Raw genomic sequence first — 20257 nt, 5'->3', positions numbered from 1 at the left:
GGACAGGGACAGACCAGGCGCGCCTGCACGGGCTCGCCTCCCGAGGGGCCCGGCAGAGCCCAGACCCTCGCGGGAGCAGCGCAGCCCTTCGCACCCCCCGGGCCCGCCACAGCCCCCCGAGAGGCCGTGCGGCGGCACCTCGACCCCGGGCCCCACCGTGCCAGGGCCGGGGCAGCTCCCACTCACCGCAGGGGCGTGCAGGGACGGAGGGAAGGAGGAAGAAGAACGAGAGGAGGCGGCGGGCGGCCCCGGGCAGCGCGGCCAGCACCGCGCACCCGACGGACCCGGCGCGGCCGCCGTCATGTGACGCCGCTCACGTGACGCGACGGCGGCCGGCGAGGGACATCCCGAGGGACATCGCGCCCCGCCCGCGCCTGCGCGGCGCCCGCCGTGTGGCTGTGCTGGTGTAACTGTGTACGCGTGTTTAGGGCACGTAAATATACACGTTTGTATATAGCTACACATGCCAGAAACCCATAGGATGGTTGGGGTTGGAAGGGACCTCAAGATCGTCTGATTCCACCCCCCTGTCATGGATGCCGCCCAGGACAGGGTTGGGGTTCTGGGCTGTGAGGGCTCATTGCCGGGTCACGTTGAGCTTCTCTCAACCCGCACCCCTAAATCCTTCTCCTCAGAGCTGCCCTCAATCCATTCTCTGCCCAGCCTGTATTTGTGCTTGGATTGCCCTGCCCCACCTGCAATATCTATGTATATTTTATGTCTAGCCATTTCTAATCCCGTGGTGGGAAGACAGGATAAAGCACGCACCCACAGGTGCCCACTGTGCTATTGCAGAAATTGGAGCTTTTCACAGAGACAGCGCGAGTCTGGCTGGGAAGGGAACTTGAGATGAAGGCCCAAGAGTTTCAGAAGCTATGGGCTTAAACTTCTGTGTTTCCGAGAAAAATAATCTCAGTGCATTCATTTGCTGAGTGAGCTTTTCCAGTCATACCGTGCTGAAGTGCATAGACATGCCACTCCCAGTCAGAAATTATCCCAGAAAGTCATTCTGCTAACATATAAGGAGAAAACAAAATAATCAGGGGTTTGTGTGTGAGCAGATCAAGACAGCCAATGTAGAGCTGGCTTAGAGCTGGTCTACTGCTAATTAAATTTTTCTAGAGTCTCTATATTTTACAGTTAGAGGATAAACTGTTAGTTAAATTGTGCCTGGCAAGTATCTCAATAGGTGGGGGTTTTTTGACTCCAGGACAATTTTTGTTTCTGTGCCACTGATTAATACTTCTTCCATAGAATTTTCCTTTTAAAATGGGTCTTCCTTCATACCACAAAAAAGCCTGTTGGTTTCTTAATAACACAAGTATAAATCCCAGGTACAGCCCAAGTAACAGCATTTGCCTTTCTTTATGCTTCATCAGAAGAAAGTTCCCTAAGCCCTGTGCACACTCTGTGCCATCTAGTCTGATAAATACATCCATTAATGTGATTCCGTGGATTGCCAAACATGTGGGACTTGGAGGTTTAATCTAACAAAAATTGTTTTCTTGCACATTGCTTACTCACAGTGATAAGAAATGCTGGCACGGCTCCTGATCTCTAGCATATAAATCTCCACACAGTTTTGAAAAATCTGTTACTTTGAAAGTTGATTTGAATATGATTTTGGCTTCTTAACTGAGAGTTAGAATTTGGCCTCATTTTAAGCAGTTCCTCTTTTAAAAGAGTGTTTGTAACTTCTGTCCTGTGGCATTCAATATTTCCTGCTTCTGCTCTGCCTGTTTATGGCATGTCTCACTTGCTACTCCTTTTGTGTCCAGTACCAGGCCTCTGGAATAAACATATTCACTTTTTCCACAGTCATTTCAAATCACGTTACCAATGATGATACGTATGGCTCTACCCATTTTATAAAGAAACCAAAGCCAAAGGTCCTGCAAGATAAACAGAACAAAGCTTGAAGCTTTTTAAATGCAATTTGCATGTGCTGGTTTTGGCTGGGATTGAATTCATTTTCTTTACAGTGACTAGCATGAGGCTATGTTTGGATTTGTGCTGGAAACAGGGATGATTTCATTACTGCTAAGCAGGGCTTGCACAGCATCGAGGTTTCTTCTGCTCCTCCCTCTACCTCACCTGTGAGAAGGCTGGGGATGCACAAGGAGTTTGGACAAGACACAGCCAGGGCAGTGTCCCCAGCTGACCAAGGGGATATCCCACACCATGTGGCACCATGCTCAGCACATAGAGCTGCGGGAAGAAGATGAAATAGGGGGAGATATTCGGAGTGATGGTGTTTGTCTTCCCAAGTGCCTGTTATGCATGATGGAGCCCAGCTTTACGGGGATGGCTAAACACATGCATGCCAAAGGGAAATGGTGAATTAATGCCTTTTTTGCTTTGCTTGCATGAGCAGCTTTTGCTTTCCCTATTAAACTGTCTTTAACTCAAACCATGAGTTTTCTCACTTTTACTCTTCCATTTCTCTCCATTCCATGGGGAAAAGTGAGCAAGCAGCAGCGTGGTGCTTAGCTGGGGTTGTACCACAACAAGGCTTCAAAGGCCTGTACTGTGATCCTACAGGCTACCATTCTGCACATCAGGTTTTGCTTCCATGAAACAGCCTCAGTTGTCCACAATGCCCAAAGCCCAAACTGTCCCAGCACTGAAAACACTGAAAACTTTGTGCATTTTCTTACCTAAGCCAAGTATGGTATTCTTCCACCTCCACCCTTCCAACTCAGTTCAACAGTTTAAGTAAAAGTTTCCAAGCTAGACCCTTGGAGATTTGATCAGCACCTCTTAATGTACATTTCCAGCTGCCAGTTTTAAGACACAAACAGTTGCTCCTCACCATGTGCCCCTATTTCTAGCGGGGTAATGTTCTCAATTCTTGCTTAGACATGCAAAACCATTTCTTCTGCCCGGGGTCACCTGTTTCAAGGAAATAATCCAAAAAACTGTAGCCTTCTTTGCTCAGCATATTTTTCCCAGCCCTTTAGCACACTTCTGTTTCACCCAAGAGTACCACAGTACTCTGTCTGAACCTGAGTTTAGGTATGCACAGGATCGTGGTTCTCTCTAGTTCTTGCTTCCAATATTATTCCAGTACCTTACTGTAAGCAGAAAATGGTAAGTTCATAGTTGCAATTTGGTGCCCAATGTGATCTCTTGTTCAGAATATGCATCAGGTCATCAGTGGCCTTTTTTTTTAATAGCAGAATATTTTTGCCTAATTCTACCACCTGCAAGAATGTGTCACCATCCATTCAGCCTAGAGTCTGGCTAAAAGATGATGGATTGCTATTTGCAGCCAAAATTTTGATACTACAGCAACATAGTCATTTATTTGGAAAAAATAGGTTTTAGAAGATGTGGTTTGGCATGCTGACTTCATAATAAATTTCAAACTCTGGCTTTACTATTCATTTCCCAGGCTGTTGAGAGGCTACAGTAAAAAATATTTCCCTGTAACTTTTCTGTAACCTTGGAGTGAGGCATGATGGTTGAAAGTATGCATCTACCAAATTAGCAGAAATGCAAAGAGGGGAGAAATAATTGGAATGGTGATTACTTCTCTTTTTTTTTTTTCTTTTTTTTTTTTTTTTTTTTTTTTAATATGGATTCCAGGGGGTATTTAAGGAACTATGAGAGCAAGCATGACATCTGTGCCAGGCAAGGTAATAGAATCTCTAGAAGAGGAATCAAAGTAGTGAACCCAATGTGCCATGTTAAAGATTGCAAACAATATATTGTTCCTGAATATACCTGTATACAGATATATTTAATTTATGTATTCTTCTATGCTATGCAATGGAATAAAGGCAAAACATTAGCACAAGGTTACTATAGGTCTGTAAGGGACAGTCATGTCTCACACCTCTGCAGGGTTCTTCATGTGTACAGACAAGGTGTGTAAGGTGTGGTACTCCATCCAACAACTCTCCTGGGTTAAGAGGGAAAGTCTGGCCATTGATTCATAACTCTTGAATGAGATACATACAGCAGAGGGTAGGAAGAAATTAGCAGCTTTCATAGTACAGAAGGGTCTTCAACAGAGTGCAAAAAGCACCTGGTTGAAGTCTGGTCTGTTCAGCACACTCAAAAATGTTTGAGAAAGGAGGTGAATAGTGTAGTAGACACTTTTCTGGTGACAGTGTTACTCCTTTGGCAAGTGCAAAGTGGAATTTTGAACCACCTTGTCAGAGGGTGGTGAGTAAGCTACCAAGATTCACATGTGCTCTTATGCCCCATCCTCAAACACTTGGGCACATTTGAAAAATTTTACCAGTGTGAGTCCTATAAGACACTCTCTCTGTGAAGGAACCTCATTGCACTGCAAGGAAAAGCTTTGAGGAAGGAAAGAATTGTACAGTTATTTCAGGAGCCTCTCTGGTGTGCCTGTCACCACTATGACAGCAAAAGACAATTCTCAGCAACCAGTAAAAACCCATCCTGTGTCATCAGCTTGGAGCATCCCACAGTGCCTTATTTGTGCTAGTTGATTCTCTGGATCTTGCTAAAGGTAATGACTGTAAAAGCACTGTGTGTCTATTTTTTGGCAAGCATCTATCCTTTAGGAGTCAGGTGTGCAAAGCAATTCTCCTTTAGCTATTTTTGGTCATATCAGTACTTGTCCATTAACTTTTGGCAGTGCAGCTTCACTTGAAGTTGCTGTGTTTAGATGACTTTATTAATGTGTGAAATAGAGTGAAAAGTGAAAAGCATGTCAGTATACAGGAATAAAAGTCATCAATTTACTGGATCACAAAGAATAAGAGTGCTCAATAGTTTAATACTAGAAAACTAATGCAGATGAGTCATCCTCACACTAAAGCTACAGACAGCTGGATCATGAGAGTGTTTTTCTGTTCTCCTTTCTTTCTTGTAATAAGAACAATGTATCATTGTCTATCACATATTATTTCAAATTACACAAGTGTTTTGCACACCTGCCATTTAACCTTTCAGCATTCTGTACATCACAGACATGCTCCTGCATGTCTGCATAGGTATTTAACATGTATGGAAAAAATGCTTTGAAAATTTCTCCAAGTAAAACATGTTTAGAAGGTTAGAAAAGTGAGCACACTTCTCCAATTCACAAAATTTTAAAGTAGTTTTTTTTCCTCTCCTGTCTAATTGTGGAGGGTTGAAGAGGCCTCATTGAAGAGGTCTCCTTGCATGGAAACAGAAGTGATTTTTCAATATGAGAAGATGTGGAGTACTTCATTAGATACTTGTCCTTGGCAAGATTGGCCCATTGTGAATTTTTACTCCTTCATCTGTCTTTGTTTTCTCCTCTTATTTTATCTTCATTTTATTTTGTGTGTCATGGTGGAAAAACATTATTTTGTGAGTATCCTTTTTAAGAAGTAACACCTTCTTCCTGCAGCTGATATAAACTTATCTGACTTCTAGAATATACATCATTTGATAGATCATAGATCACTTGGATATTTTTTTTTAATAATAATCAGATCTCTGGCTCAAAGGATCTGGCAAAGCTAATATGCCACAGTGGTGCATATGTTATAACAGGCAACCTTCTGATTGCTCCACCACCTCTTTGAAATTAGGTTTTATGAGCTCAGGAAGGAGCTGAAGTGTAAAGGAACCACATGTAATTTATCTACAATATGAGTGGTCTTTTTGAAAGAAATATGTTACATGTTATTGTAATAAATACATTTTTTTCCCTAGTATAATGGAACAGTGCTGTAATGCCAGAAGATTGGAAGTGAAGTGCTATGCAAAAACAGGATCAGAAAGGCCAGTGCACTATTGTGTATAGCCTTGAGGAATAGTGCATCTGGTGTTAAAACAGTAGAGTGTATCATTTTGGGGAGTAAGGACACATGTCTCTGTCTCATGTGCATTCCCTTCTCTATTGAAAGCTGAAGAGTCTTCAGCCACTCTTAGAGCCTACAGCATCTCTTCCTTTCACCAGTCTCTGTTGCTTTGTGCCAAGAGCTTTTGTCTACACAAGGGGGTCCACACCTGGAAGTATAAAAGGAGTGCTCTTCTCTCAGAAATTGCTGCAGTACCAGATGAAATAAAGCTCACCTCAGGGTTAAATTAGAAGAAAAAGGAAAAAGAAAAAGCAATATATCCTCTAACTTCATCCCCTCAGAAAAAGATAAAGTCAGAACACTAGCTTTTTGTAGAAAAAAAGAAATGCTGAGCTGCCTGCTGCCCAGTACTGCTGATGGTGAGGAGCCTGGCTAGAGGACAGAAAGAAAAAGAAAAAGAAAAAGAAAAAAAAAAAGTTGTTTTTCTAAGCCTCAGCAGCAATTCTGACAAAGTCAACTTATTACCAGAGTTATGCTACAGCTTTCTGTAACAGAGTTTACTGTATGATGACTTCTAGTGCAATTTACCTTGTCAAGCCTCATTGTTCTTAGTTTTTCTCCTTAGCATTTAATGGATTTCTCTGAAAAGAGGACAGAAATGTGACCAAGGCAGTTCTTCTCACAAGAGATGCTGTGTGGGCAGATATGTTATATCTACCTTGTATCGACAATGCTGAATTGTCAAAACTTTGGACTCTTGGTAGAAAAAAATTGTTGGGTTAGACATATTTTTCAGCTTGAAAAAAAGATGTAAACAATAGCAAGTGGATGTTGGCAAAAACCTGGCAGCCCTCTATACAGCTGGGACAAAAATCTATTAATAATCTACTTGGAGCCTTAGTCCTTGTATTTAGTGTGTCTCTATCCTGAGAGGGCTGCAGCTCATGTGCTGTTTTCACTGGCGCTGCAAGGATTACCAGCAGGCCATCTGTTCAGCCAATGAGCAAAAACATGTGATTGGCAGGTACCACTGACCTAAGACAGACATCTCTATTTGGTGCTGCCTGCAGAGTGTAACTGTGTGCTGAGTTCCTTCTTCTTTCAAGTTGTGATTGGAATACATTCACTCTGAGGTGAAAAAGTGTCTCATGGTTGTTACAGCTTGTTTTTCTGGCATGTTCAACCACTCTGTGCCTGTCTTTCTCCTTTGTAATTTACTAAAACCTACAAAGTTGTAAATCTAATCTCTAAGCTGGCCCATGCTGAAGGGATGAGACACTGCAGATATCCGAGGGCAGATAATCCTGCTTGTCTCCAGACTGCTGGAGGCTGCAGGAAGAACTGGCAAGCTGCAAAAGGCCTGGACATTTGTCCATCAGTGTGAGGACAAGCACTCTTTATGTTGTTGTCATTCAGCCCAATGTCTGGGATTTGGTTTAGTTTCATCATTAAATGTACGTGGTGCTTTTCCAAGAAAAATCATTGTAAAATTTGATTCAGGAACAGCCTTTTTATTTCTCGATGTGGAGGCAAGTTGTGCTCTACTTCAGGACTCACAGCTACCATGCAGACAACTGCCAGGCAAAGGAGAACCTCCAGAATGAAGATGAAGCAGATATTAAAGCTGCACAGTGGATTTTCAAGGTAAGAAAAAAAATGCAGGATTAATTATCCAAATGTCCTGTAGGAGGGAGTGAAATGGTGTATCTGGAAAAGAGGAAAAAGAAAATATTAATGTCATGAAAAACAGCCATAGGCTGTTTGTCACCAAGACATCACTATTCATGTAATTTTCTTTTTTCCTGAGCCTCTTCCCCTGCCCTCTGTTCCTCAGCATGTTGCAACCACAGTGACCAAGGAGGTGGTGATCTGCCTTCCCACTAAGTGTCTGCTTTCAAAGAATATAATAAACACTTCCTTTTAACAAAAATTACTCATATTTTGTAAGGCTAATCTGTTGCTAAAAGGGGGAGGGAAAATATGTTGCTTCGTGGTGTTTAGACACTGAAGAGTTCTGCAGTTTTTACTGATACTATGTCAGATTGTTTTTATTGATAATGGACTAAAGATGATGTGCCAAAGAAATCAAACTGCATAATACTGCAAAGAAATCAAACTGTATAATACTGCAGTCTCCTAGGGAGTTACAGTAAATCTCCTTTAGTGGACCTGTAGAGTATTCCTGAGTTACAAACTATAGTCATGTATCTTCTAGATTTTGTCAAAAGCCTGAAAGCTGCCTGAGGGGTGAACTGATATTATTTATTTATGCATACCCCTATGCAGCACAGCAAGAGAGACAAATGCAAGAAACTATATTTTATTAAAGCTTTGGGACAAATGTGGTGCACCGTTGTGCGTGATAGGGAAAAGAATGTGATAGCAAAGTCCTGCACTCCTGGAACAACAAAGGTTGTCTTTTTTCAGGCTCAAAGCCAGCATAGAGAGGGGCAAGGGTATCCAGTTGAGCTTCTTGGCAGGGTTGGTGAAAGCTAAGACAGGGGAAGAAGCCATTCCCAATTCCACATCTGCCTTACAAAGATTCAAGTTAAAGCTGGAATTGATCTCTCCATCCCATTTCCTTTGTCAAATTATATCCATTTCTAAGAGACCATTTCATTTGAATGATAGGAATGCACTCATCAGAAATTCTAAATTACTTTCATTGCTTTCGCTGAGAGGAAAAGCTCAGCCTGGTTTGCTGCTATCAGAAAACTGTTTCTGATAATGAACAAAGTACACTCTGTTCAGAGTTTCATGTCATTCTGTCCTGTTTTCTGTCTATTTGGCACATGAGCCTAGGGACTTCTTGACCCTCTTGAAGGCAAAAGGGTTTTTTTCATAGGCCCAATGGCTCCTGAAGTTAACCATTGACAGTCATAGTTTCTGAAACCCAGATATTGAGTTCTTCATAACTCATATACCCAGTTGTTTCTCATTTAGCCATCCTTTAATTCACTCCAGGTGAATTGTTCCTTTCAGCTTGCTGATTGTTTTTGGGGATATTGCCTGAATTTCTTGTTTCTTGCTGAGTCTCAGAACATGGTTCACAGGACTGAGTCAGCGACCTCACAGAGTGTAACTTATTATTTCTCTATTCTGCAAAGGATTTAGCTGTAGGACATAAATGCCACTGGAAGGCTCAGAAGCAGCTATTGTCCACAGTTCCTTTAACAGCACTGCTTCCAGCTTCTCTTCTCCTGCTTGCTATCTGCCCCATTTACTTTGTTTAGTGCTTTTTTTTCTGAATTCTGCAACTCTGCTGGTGTGGCTCTCATCCCTGGTAGCAGACAGCCTTCAGAGATTTCTCAGGAGATGCTCTGTAACCACTTCCTGAGCTCAGCTGGGTTGAAATTGCTGTGATGTGGAAGCTCAGATATGAGGCTACATTCTCTGGGGGAACATGTCTTCAAAACTTCATAAACCATATCAGCAAGTGATCCTTTCACATATGTAATGTAAGCAATGTTACTGGTCACTAATGAGTCTACAAGGATTGTGTTCATGATAGGAAGTTAGACCTACCCATCTAGAGCTGTGTGCAGCCCTAGAGCTGGGGAACTAAAAATAAACTGCAGGCTTTACTTTACATGGGAGGGAAATGACTTTCTCTTTTACTGATGGGGAACCACAGTGCAGAAGGTGTACATGATTTATTTAGGAAAATAACTTGAAGTTTTTAAGGTTCAAGGCCAGTTTGTCACTTACACTTTTTTAAATAGTTCTTGGTGGCACTGAAGTGTATAGAAAGTTCAGGTTTTTTTGGTAAAATATTTCTATATGTGCCACTGGTTGCTATACAGGGATTATGTTCTTAGACCTGTAATTTGTGTGACTGGCAGGGTGCTTGATCAGACTGATTACAGTCCTCATTAATTCCCATGTTCCCTTCCACTTTATATGAGATTTCAGGTTTGATACTTCTTGGAGTGACCGGTGGCTGCTTCTGAGAGCAAGTTGGCATCTAATTCAACATGCCAAAGAGTAAAAAAGAGTAAAAAATCAAATAAATTTTTCAATTAAAAAACTCAACAAACCAGGAAAAAAACCCTAAATATTTTAACAGAACACTTTTATAAGGTTTATTTTTTTCTTGAATGTGCTTTCAAAGAGAAACTGAATTACAAAATAAATGTTTTTGAAAAGTGGTAGGCAGAGCTTAAAGGCCTTTTAAATTCTCTTCATGACATTTAAATTAACTCAACGAGTTGTTTGTTTCTATCTCCATTTGCATAGCTTAAAAGGCCTTTCTCTCTGGCATGTTTGCATCTTGATTTATAGAAGTGTTAAAAAGCAGAGGTGAATAAACTACTTTTTACCACTGTCAACACAAAGATACAAAGCCTTTCTTAACCCAGAGGTAACACATTCGTGTGTGCTCCCAAGGAGCTTTTTGCAAGTAAACACAATAAAAACACCCCAGAAACATCACACTGCACAGGGAGATAGTGCAAGATTTTAACTATATCACAGTTTTTCCTGCTATGGGCAAAATTTAGCCAAAGTCCTGTTCCACAGAGCTCATTGCTATCCTTTCCACAGAAGAGGGTGAGAATGTTCCCCAGAGAGCTGCCACATTTTAGTTTGTGTCCAGATTACACCTGGATTCCCTTCTATAACATAATTGAGGTTTCTAAGCATACAGTCTCCAGATTTGGTTGGGTTTATGTGAATAATACACCTAAGACAGCAAGTGACTGGGCAAGAGCAGATAGGAAAGCAGTGTCAGGGCTCTGAGTGATTAATAATGTTCATGGCCCTGACCAGCCTCAGCTGGGGCCTCCACCCTCCCCCATGGCCCCAGCAGCTCTGTTTAAGTTTAGCCCACAGGGCTTGTTCCCTTGAGCTGAGCCTGAAGGGGTGATGGTCTCCAGGAAAGTGACAGCCACATAGTGGAACCTCCCACCCTGGGCTGACTTCCTGGCTTGACCTTGGCTGCCACCTGTCAGTGTGGGCTTGCCTGGTGGTTGTGGGGTCTGATCTGAGGAGCTGACTTCCACCTTGCTGTGATACTGTTTTATGATCTCACAAATTTCTTGAATTTTTTCTCTATGTTCATTTTGCCTTGCTCAAGGGGCTGGGATGTGGGATCTGGGATCCATTTGCTTCCAGCTCACCTTCTGTGAGAGATCAGCCCTGTTCTTGCTAGGGATTGAAGCAGAATACTTTCTAGCTTCTGCTGATATTTGCCTCACCTGTAAGGGCTTTCTTTCCACAGGGCATGGAGCAGAAAGGTGGGGAAAAGCATAGTGTTAAATGAGAAGGTATGTGCCAAGGAGATGCAGAGAGCAAGTATTATTAATCCTCCTTAAACAAAAACCTGGAGGCTGAGGCTTGATGATACCTGGTTATACTAGCATTCATATCCATTTAAATTCTGTGTGGGGGACCAGGCACAAATGGTAATAGCCTCGAGCATGCTGTGGGAAGGAGCAGCCCCAGGGAAGTATGGCATCCTTTATCCTTGTCTAGCTGATCACAGCTCTGCAGGAATACTTTGGGCCTGGAGATGTCCAACATTATTCTATGAACTGCTTGTAAATGTGAAAGTCACTCATGACCGTGCATAGCTCACCTAAATTATTTGGCAACTGCTGTGAATCATAATTTCTTTCATAAAAAAGGAATCTATTCACAAACAATTCCAGAAAGGTCAAAAATCATAAAAGGTGTTATTTGCAAAGGAAGACATGCCAGTTAAATTGCATTGCTTTTATCCAAGTACTCCAGTGTCTTCAGGTGATGAGTGCTGTCAGTCATTAATTGCTATTACCCTTAATAGGCCCTCTGAAGTCAGATGCTGTCTTTACCTTTTATAAAAGTAGGAAAAGTCCTGGTATTAGTAAATATACTCACCCTTTTCAATCAATACAATCCCCACCAAGTATCAGCAGTTAATTTGGTGCAGTACATTTTTCATACTTAGTCACAGTAGCATTTGTATGTCTGAAGGCTTGTGATTGTCAGAGGCTGTTGAGAACAAACCAAGCAGTAGCTTATACCAAGAGCATAGTTGTACATAGTTAAACAGGCTGAAACGTAATTTCACAGTCACACATTATCTCTTATGTTTGGGATGGGCAGGGGATGCAAACTGTATGTCTAGGGATTGAACCACTGTCAGATGCAGCCAGCATTCTTTGTCTGTGCCAAAATATTTATACTTACATGGCAGATGTAAAATTTGAGGCCTGTTTGATGCTCTTTTTTATTCAGGAGCAAGATTTCAAAGAGAGACGGAATTCTGGGAGAGATATAGGAGTATTATGTGGCATTTAGGGCCACCAAGTTATAAGCAAACTACTTCTTTGGTGATACAGTATACTGTTTGATAGGGATAAGAGTGGGTATTTTGCCAAATAGTTATGGATTAAGATAATAAAGTAAAATCATATTCACTTAGTTTTAGAGGTAGGCAAAGTTATTTCTAGGACAAGTTGGAGATCATTATCCCTCTGTGATGTTCTCTGGTGGTTAATTTTGTTTTCTGGACATGTATCCTTTATAACAATAGTATATCCTGTCCCTGAAGTGCTTTCACTAGTTAAGAAAGGGCTAGTCTGCACATTTTTACAGACTCCAGCAACCCTTATGAGACCTGCAGTGTTGTCTTGGTTTCAGCTGGGATAAACTTAGTTTTCTTCCGAGTGGCTGATCCTGAGCTGTGTTTTGGATTCAGTGTGAGAATGTTAATGCTAACATTACTAACAAAGTGAAGTTTTAGATGTTGCTAAGCTCAGTTTATCTTAAGTCAAGTAATTTTCTGTTTGCCGTGTTCTGTTAGTGAGTGGGTACACAAAAACTGGGAGGCAGCAGGGCCAGGAGAACTGGCCCAAACTGTCCAAAGGGCCATTCCATACCACAGGGTGTCGTGCCCAGGATATGAACTGGGAATGGTTGGCCAGGAGAGGCTGATTCAGCCCTGTGGGTGCTGCTGGGAGCAGTGGAGGAGCACTGTGTGCTGTGAATGGGGCACCCTTCAGCAGACCTTGAAAGACATGCAGTGACCCTCTGGCTCAGCTTTTGTCAGTGGATGGGACTCATTTCACTGCTGGCTATCCCTGCACAGCCTTGCAGAGACCTTTCATGTTGGGTTTGGGGTTTTCTTCCCACATGTCCTCCAGGTGTCTGTAGCAAACTAGCCTGCTCCAGGCAGCTCAAACTATTAAATATAACTCTTTTTAAAACATTATATTTTAATCTTTAGCATTATGCATGAAAGTAAAAACAGATGAATGTGGCTTTCTGTCTGTTCTATCAGACAGAAAACTCTGTGGTGTTTTATTGTGGGGGTGGTAGGAGAGATTGCCTGGAGAAGTTTTGAAGTCTGCATCCTCAGAGGAATCCAAGCCCTGCTCAGCACAGATCTACAATGCCTGAGGAGCAGGAGTCAGAAAAAGACAATATGCAGAGGCCCCATTCCAATCTCAACTATTCTGTGAAACAAAAGAACTCTTCAAAGAGTCTTTCTTTTTAAGCTGTTCTGTAATTACATGGCATAATAATATTTTTAATTCATAAATTCTTCTTTTTTTGAATCCAGAAACACTTTTCAGAGAATAGCTGGCTGTATTGCTCAGCATTGTCTATGAGCCAATAATAGCTGCATAGACAGCAATCAGAGGGCATTCTTTTGTAAAAGTTGTCAAAATAATAATGTGCTACACATTAATGGGTGGATTACTTGCATATTAACAGTGTGCAAATTTTCTAGTCCTTATAGATAATTGGTACTAATTTGCAAAATACGTTTTTCCAATTTAGTGATTTACATATTTTACTATTGAAATAGTCCTAAAGCTTCATTTTCACATATGCACCTTTGAAATGGGATACATATAGATTCCTGGGCTGATTAAGATATTACTGTCAGAAAGAATTTAATGAATATGAAAATCAAAAGGCAAACTGCTTTTACACTAATTCTGGAAATTTTTCGGCAAAACAATTCTAGACTGACCTGAATTACAGAGATTGTTTTAATTAATTTACAATTACCTTCTTTAAATGGAACAAAATGTCATGCTGATTAATAAATAACCAACTCAGCCTAAATCTAAATTAAGTCATTTGAGTTATGGGTAACTTCAGGTTTACAAATACATTAGTTTGCTATATCCTTTCACCAGAGAGAATTAACAATTTAGATGAAGGACACTGGGAAAAGCAACATTTCTCTGGAAAACCACAGAGACCTTCTTGAAAAAGCGTCTAATTTGAGTGTCTGGGAGTCAGAAGGAATTTACTCCATGATATACCTCTCACACTCAAATTTGATGGAATTAAATGACTTTCAATAAAATACAAAAATTATTAAAATTAAAATTATGTACCTCTCTGCATCACCAGCCTAGCATAATGCAATTGGTGTTGCTCTGACTTGCAGTTCAGCCTTGGTGCCATGGTGTGTTAGAAATCACCTGATCATAGCATTCCCATTGTACTCTGATTTATTTCCAGTACACCTTATTTCTAATTGAAAGGTGAATTGTGTATGGGGTTTTTTCAGCTCATATTTCTCAGGGATTTCTGAGTGCCAGAGGAATCCTGAAGTACCAGATTAGCAAATCCTTCCACTGCAGGATACCAGGACGATGATGTGGGGTGCAATATCGTGGTAATCAGAGGGCTGGAACAGCTCTCCCATAAAGACTAAGAGAGTTGAGGTTGTCATTCCTGGAGTAAAAAGGGTTCCAGGGAGATCTTAGTGCTGACTTCCAGTACTTAAAAGGCACACACAGGAAAGCTGGAGAGGGACTTTTTAGAAGGGCATGGGGTGACAGGATAAGGGGAAATGGCCTGAAACTGAAAGAGAGTAGGTTTAGATTAGATACAAAGAAGAAATCCTTGACTGTGAGGTGTTGAGGCACTGGAACAGGCTGCCCAGAGGGGCTGTGGGTGCCCCATCCCTGGCAGTGTTCAAGGCCAGGCTGGATGGAGGTGTCCCTGCTCACTGGGTATGGGAGCTTGGAGACAGATGATTTTTAAGATCTCTTCCAACCCAACTCATTCTGTGATCTAAGATTATCAAAGGCAGTTCTGGCTGGGAGTTTGAAAGTGTCATCTGACATTTGCTGCTAAGACCAGCCTAAATATCCCTGCCTGCTGCTTAAATTCATTACTCTTTGCTATATGTGCTGTGAGCATGAGGAGTAGTTTACTCCTTCTCCTTGCCTGTTTGCATACAATGCATGCTACCTGACATACATTTCCCAAGACTGGTGCAAAGACACAAAAATCATGATTTCCATACATGCTTTTTCACAGTAATTTCTTTCCACAAAAATTTCAAAGACTCTGCAAAAAATAAATGTTTATTTCAAGCTTTTTAATACTTACTCAGCCCTATATTTGCTGGCCCTTTCTGTGCAATAACAGGAGAGTTTTTCACTCCCATTTATTTGCATCTTTACATGATGCAGTTTCAAAAAGGGATACAAAAAGAGATCAGAATCCTATCACAAATATCTTACATTCAAAGCCCAGCTCCATGTTGCTAGCTGGCAGCTAGATGCATCCTTCTCAGAAGGTCAAAGCCAAAGCCATGCCAAGCCTGGAAATGCAAAGAAGAGACCATCACTCTTCTCTCAGAGACCACATGGGGGTTGAAAGCACCTTGTTTATGTACAATGTAGTAATTCTGCAATGTAAGTAGTTCATCACCAGCATTAAAATTTAAAAGTGAGGTAGGCAGAACATAAGTTTTCCATCAGACTCATCCAAAACGTGGGCTAAGGGGTAACACTTGGGAAATGGCAAGGATCTCTGAGCAGGTAAACTGGCTCAGCCTGGCTTGCAGCAGGCTGTGCCTGATTCCTGACAGCTCTGGGTGTCTCAGAAGGCTTGGACCTGTCCTAATGCTGATTCCAAAACTGTCAGCAAATTAGATGTTGAGATCTTTAACCTAACAGATATTTATTCTACCACCTTATGTGGTTGGAAACAGCTCAGGAGGCTAATTGCCTCCAGTATTATACTTTTAGTGTTACTCTCAAAATAAATCTAATCTAAAATACCGTATCAACTGTTAAAGGCAAGAACAGGCTAAAATAAATCAGGAGCTGCCCAGTGATGCCTGCCAAGCAGCAGCTGATTGTCTCACAAAATGTCACTTCATTTTTTCTGGATCACTGTAGCAAGCACTTAATTACTCTCACAAGAAGGATGAAATTATTTACAGGAGCCTAGAGATGTCAGATCTATGCTGAGGAATTCATACAGAAAAAGGGGAAAGGCTCAAATTTGTTTTGTTATTTATTTTCTTCCAGTTGTGAACACGGCTTAATTTCAGGAAGTAGCTGTGATTTTTCCTGTGACATTTTGTGTGATTTACTTTAGGACTAAATAAAAAGAAAACAGTTCTCACTGATCTGTTCACTTCATTGTTTCCTTTGAGAATAGTCAAGTTAAGAGCAAAAACAGTGGGTCAGGCTTAGACCAAAACAGGATAAATTATTTGTTCTTGACCTGTATAACAATTTATTATGAGAGACAGACAAATTATAATATTTTAAATTATTAATCTTCTTGCATTGCAGTGCTTTGTTTTGTCAAATTCATGCTGTTTTCTTTCTATTACCAAACCAACTTGTTCAAACACACGTTTGTTCTTATGAGACAGTTGTCCTTGCTAATGCTGTAGTTTAGTATCCCAGATGAGCCTTGGCACTCACACCCTTTGTGCCTTTTGGTACTTGGGACTCATGCTCAGATTTGCAGAGGTGCTCAGACTGTGCTGGAGAAGCTGCTGAATTGCTCCTCTCTGACCCCTCCTCCATTTTTTCATTTGCAAATTCTTGCTCCATTTACTTATTTACATTACCCAGAATTCTGCATGGTAATGCACAGGGCATCTATAACATTTATATTAGAACAAGAGGGTTAAACAGTATTTCTCAGTTTACATCCAGATCTTCTGAATGGTTTGGCATGGAATAGTTTTACAGTCATAAGACTGACAAAGTGAGTCACAGCCCTTAAAAGCCAAGGACATTTCTTCCTAGCATTTCTTCAACTAGCATAACCTAATGTTCACTGAACTGTTTGATTCTGAAGATGGTTGCTGTTTTGATGACAGACAAGTCGTTCTCGTTGCACTGCATTTATTCTGTTCATACAGACTGTGCAGATAAATGCATGCACTTCATCTCAGCACAAGAATAGCATCTTATTGAATAATTTACCTGGGAAACAGTGGCAGGCTCTGGTTATAAAATTGTTTCAGACTCATTAAAAAACTATGCTCTCTCATTTATCCCTCTGGGTTCTAAACAGGCACACTTTAAACAAGTTCTTACCAACCGTTCCAAATCGTCAGGAGAAATAAGTTAGAAGAGTTACAGAACAGAGGAAGAGGTTAGGCTATTGCAGACATGACAATTTCAGTTCCACCTTGTCTTTTCTGTATTTGCTCAGGAGGTAAGTTTGAAATGAACTGCAGGAAGGAGGTTGGAAAAGGCATTTTGTCTGCCTAGGAGGAGAACATGGTCTTTCAAAGCAGTATTGTCAACAGAGGGAATCAAGCCTCAAGTGTGGCCATGTAAGTGAGTTGATTCAAACAGTGATGCACAAAGATGGGAAACAAGAATAGACATGTCCAGAATTCTGTCCATCTGGAGTGCTGTTATCTCTCTCTCAAACAATTCTTGACTCCAAAGCAAAGTGCAGGACAGGGAAGCATGATAGACAGCCCTGGAGTGCCCAGAGGAAAAGCCCAGCCTGCAGAATGGAGAGTCAGTGTCTCTGTACATCAAACAGGAGGAACGTGGTTTCACAGAAGCACCTTAAGCACCTCCCCCAAAAGCTCTGTAACTCTGAGTTGAATCTTTGTTGGGGTTTTTTGTTGTTGTTCGTTAGGCTTTTGTTTGTTTGGAGGTTTTTGTTTGTTACTTTATTTCTTTGTCTCCTTGAGATCCTCCGTCTTTAACTGTAACTCAGAATCTCAGCATCAAACGAGACCTAGGAACTGATGCCTTTTGTTATGCTGCTTCAAGCCTAAAGCAAGCATGATATTCAGCCAGTGACTTAGGCTGTCTGTAGTTACAGTCTCTCTATCTAGATACTAGATACTAATAAATACTCCTCTAGATACTCCTCTAGGGTCAAAATTGCAGAAGGCATCTCTGAAATAAATGTTAGCAAGAGATTGTTCCAGGAAACTCCAGGACTTTTTACTTACTTCCACAGGGATACTCACTTTTAAGTAATTGAGATAATCTGACCTCTTTAAAAGAGTATTTGTTTGGTACCACTGATAAATCAGTACACTGGGATAGATAACACCTGAATTTTTCCCTTTTTCAAAATACGTTCACACTTTCTCCTCACTATCATTCTTATCAAATCAGCTCCTTTTCCTCTCATCATCATTCCTATGTCTTTTTAAGATGCTGGATAAATACTTCTGGTCACCAGCTCGATCTAGTTTGCAAATAATACAGAGTTTTCTCTTCATGCAGCACCAGTCTGCAACATTCTCATTGATACTGCCCTTTAACCTCATACTCTTCAGCAGTCTCTCATTGCCTGCTCTTTATTCTTTTGTTCTTCTTTTTCAAAGGAATTATAGTGTATTTCTCCTTTCATGTTCTCCACTACCAGTCCTACAAGTCAATTATATTTTCTCCCATCAGGCTTTTAACATGGCTACATAATTTTCCGATTGATCCATATTTTATAAGGTCCAAAACCTGATGGAAAATTAATGGCAGAATCACAGTGTCTTCCTCAGGAATCTTGTAAAGCTGGAATGTTACTGTGCAGCCATTGTGCAACCAGGCTTTCAGACTGACTTTGAACTGCTCAAAGGTTCTGAAAGCTCGATCTGTTCAGGAACACTGGTTGCAAATTGCCCCGTTAATCTCCTTGTCTGAATCAGCTCTGGAACATAGCTACAAACTGCTCTCTAAGACCTAAAAATTGCATTCATGGCAGTTTTGATTTCTTCTTTACTTTAACTATATTTATTACCTTGAAAGCACCTGTGGTAAGGATCCTGTGTAAAAATAAGGTTATGTATGACCCAGAATATCAGAGATACTTCTACAGGTCATGGTTGAGTAGGTACCTCTTGAGTGACAGTGATACTATGAAGATACTTTTACTTTTCCTATCATGAAAAAAAAAAGAGAGATATTATTCTCCAATCGATCATTAAATTTCCATATGGGCAGAGGAGAGGTGCCCTAATAGGACAAGGAGGAATAGTGCTTTGGCACTAATCCTTAAATGCTGTTTCCCCATTCAAATAGTAGGTGCACAGTGACACCTTCTGGAAGCTTGTAAGGAGCGTCCCTGAGCCACTTCCTCCATTGTCTGGGAACTCACCATTTTTGTATGTAGGAGAGAATCTTTTTCTGACCAACATTTTGACCAGACATTTACTGCAGGGTCTATCATGTCACTGGTATACGCACTGACAGAACATGGGTGTGATGGAAGAGATTTTGCTTTTTAAATCAAGCCTGACCTATAAGGATTTTCACTGATTCCAAATAATCCAAAGGTTTGTGGGGGGGAAAAAAAATAGATAGAGATGTATGCTAACCTCATGGTTTAAAACAAAATGTAGTTGGCACTATGTTTTTAATTATTTAATGTCATACATCGAGAGAATCAGACAGTATAGTGAAAATTCAATTTGCCAAACATGACAAGTTAAATTAATGAATTTCTTAGCACATTTGCACTTCAGTAAAGGTTTCATTTTTGTGTGTGTCACATTGCAGTTTCTAATTAGACCTTCTCTGCCCAAGCCACCCCCTTCCTGTGCAGTCTGTAAATCTGCCAGAAACTCTGCATTACCAAGAATTTTAAGGACACGAGTTGTGCCATAGAGCATGGTCCCAGGGCTCACAAACCCCACAGAGCCTGCACCCAACAGCTGACTGGGCCAGAATGGGGAGTAGAACATCCCTGAGCTGACTCTGACGCTCTGAAACCCAGCATTCTGTGCTATTGCTGAAGAACATATCTCAAGTATTGAATTCCATCTCAAATGTGATTTCTCTTTAAGTTTCCTCTGCCTTAGAAGTAATAAAGATGTGTTATGTAGGAGTGGAAAAGAATCAGAGTTGTGAGAGGAGACAGCAGAGGCTTCCTGCAGCTTTGGAGCAGACACTGACTGATATAAATACTGAAGTGAAGGGTTTTGTCAGAACATACATATGGGACTGGACAGCCCTGAGAAAATACATCACCCTAGAAAGTGACCTTACAGTGATGAAATAATTATCTAAGCACTAAGCAGAGCCACCACCTGCAAAAAAATTCTGCCTGCACTGAGATCTAAATCAAGTCTAACCACTCTGATAATGATTCAAGTTTTAATGTAATGCAATCACAGGCTTCAGCATCAGATCTTGGGGAAATCTAATCCTCCAGCAAAAGGCTAAGGTACCCTGTGACTGCCTGAGTGACATGACAGTGGGACTTTCACACTTTAGCTTACACAAAATAAATTCTACTGATTAATTAACACACCACTATCAGTGCTGATGAAAAATTAA

General features: G+C 41.0%; 2 protein-coding genes across 3 annotated transcripts in view; one reads left to right on the top strand and one right to left on the bottom strand.

The window, feature by feature from the left end:
- The window catches only part of ATP6V1H (ATPase H+ transporting V1 subunit H), a 47581-nt gene extending 47207 nt beyond the window's left edge, over window positions 1–374 (bottom strand). Inside the window, exon 1 of one of the 2 annotated variants that reach the window (XM_056483326.1) lies at window positions 187–374. The gene's annotated coding sequence lies outside the window, so the exon portion shown is untranslated. The remainder of the gene's footprint in view (window positions 1–186) is intronic. The other variant, XM_056483327.1, reaches the window with a different exon arrangement.
- A 6897-nt stretch (window positions 375–7271) lies between these two features.
- RGS20 (regulator of G protein signaling 20) overlaps window positions 7272–20257 on the top strand; it is a 35208-nt gene continuing 22222 nt past the window's right edge. Inside the window, exons 1-2 of the mRNA XM_056483325.1 lie at window positions 7272–7394; window positions 9184–9186. Of these exons, the coding sequence (XP_056339300.1) occupies window positions 7272–7394; window positions 9184–9186 (126 nt within the window). The remainder of the gene's footprint in view (window positions 7395–9183; window positions 9187–20257) is intronic.

The sequence above is a fragment of the Oenanthe melanoleuca genome, chromosome 2, assembly GCF_029582105.1.
Source record: "Oenanthe melanoleuca isolate GR-GAL-2019-014 chromosome 2, OMel1.0, whole genome shotgun sequence".
Lineage (NCBI taxonomy): Eukaryota > Metazoa > Chordata > Aves > Passeriformes > Muscicapidae > Oenanthe > Oenanthe melanoleuca.
Note: the sequence above shows the minus strand (reverse complement) of the source record. Positions and strands in the feature narration are given on the sequence as shown.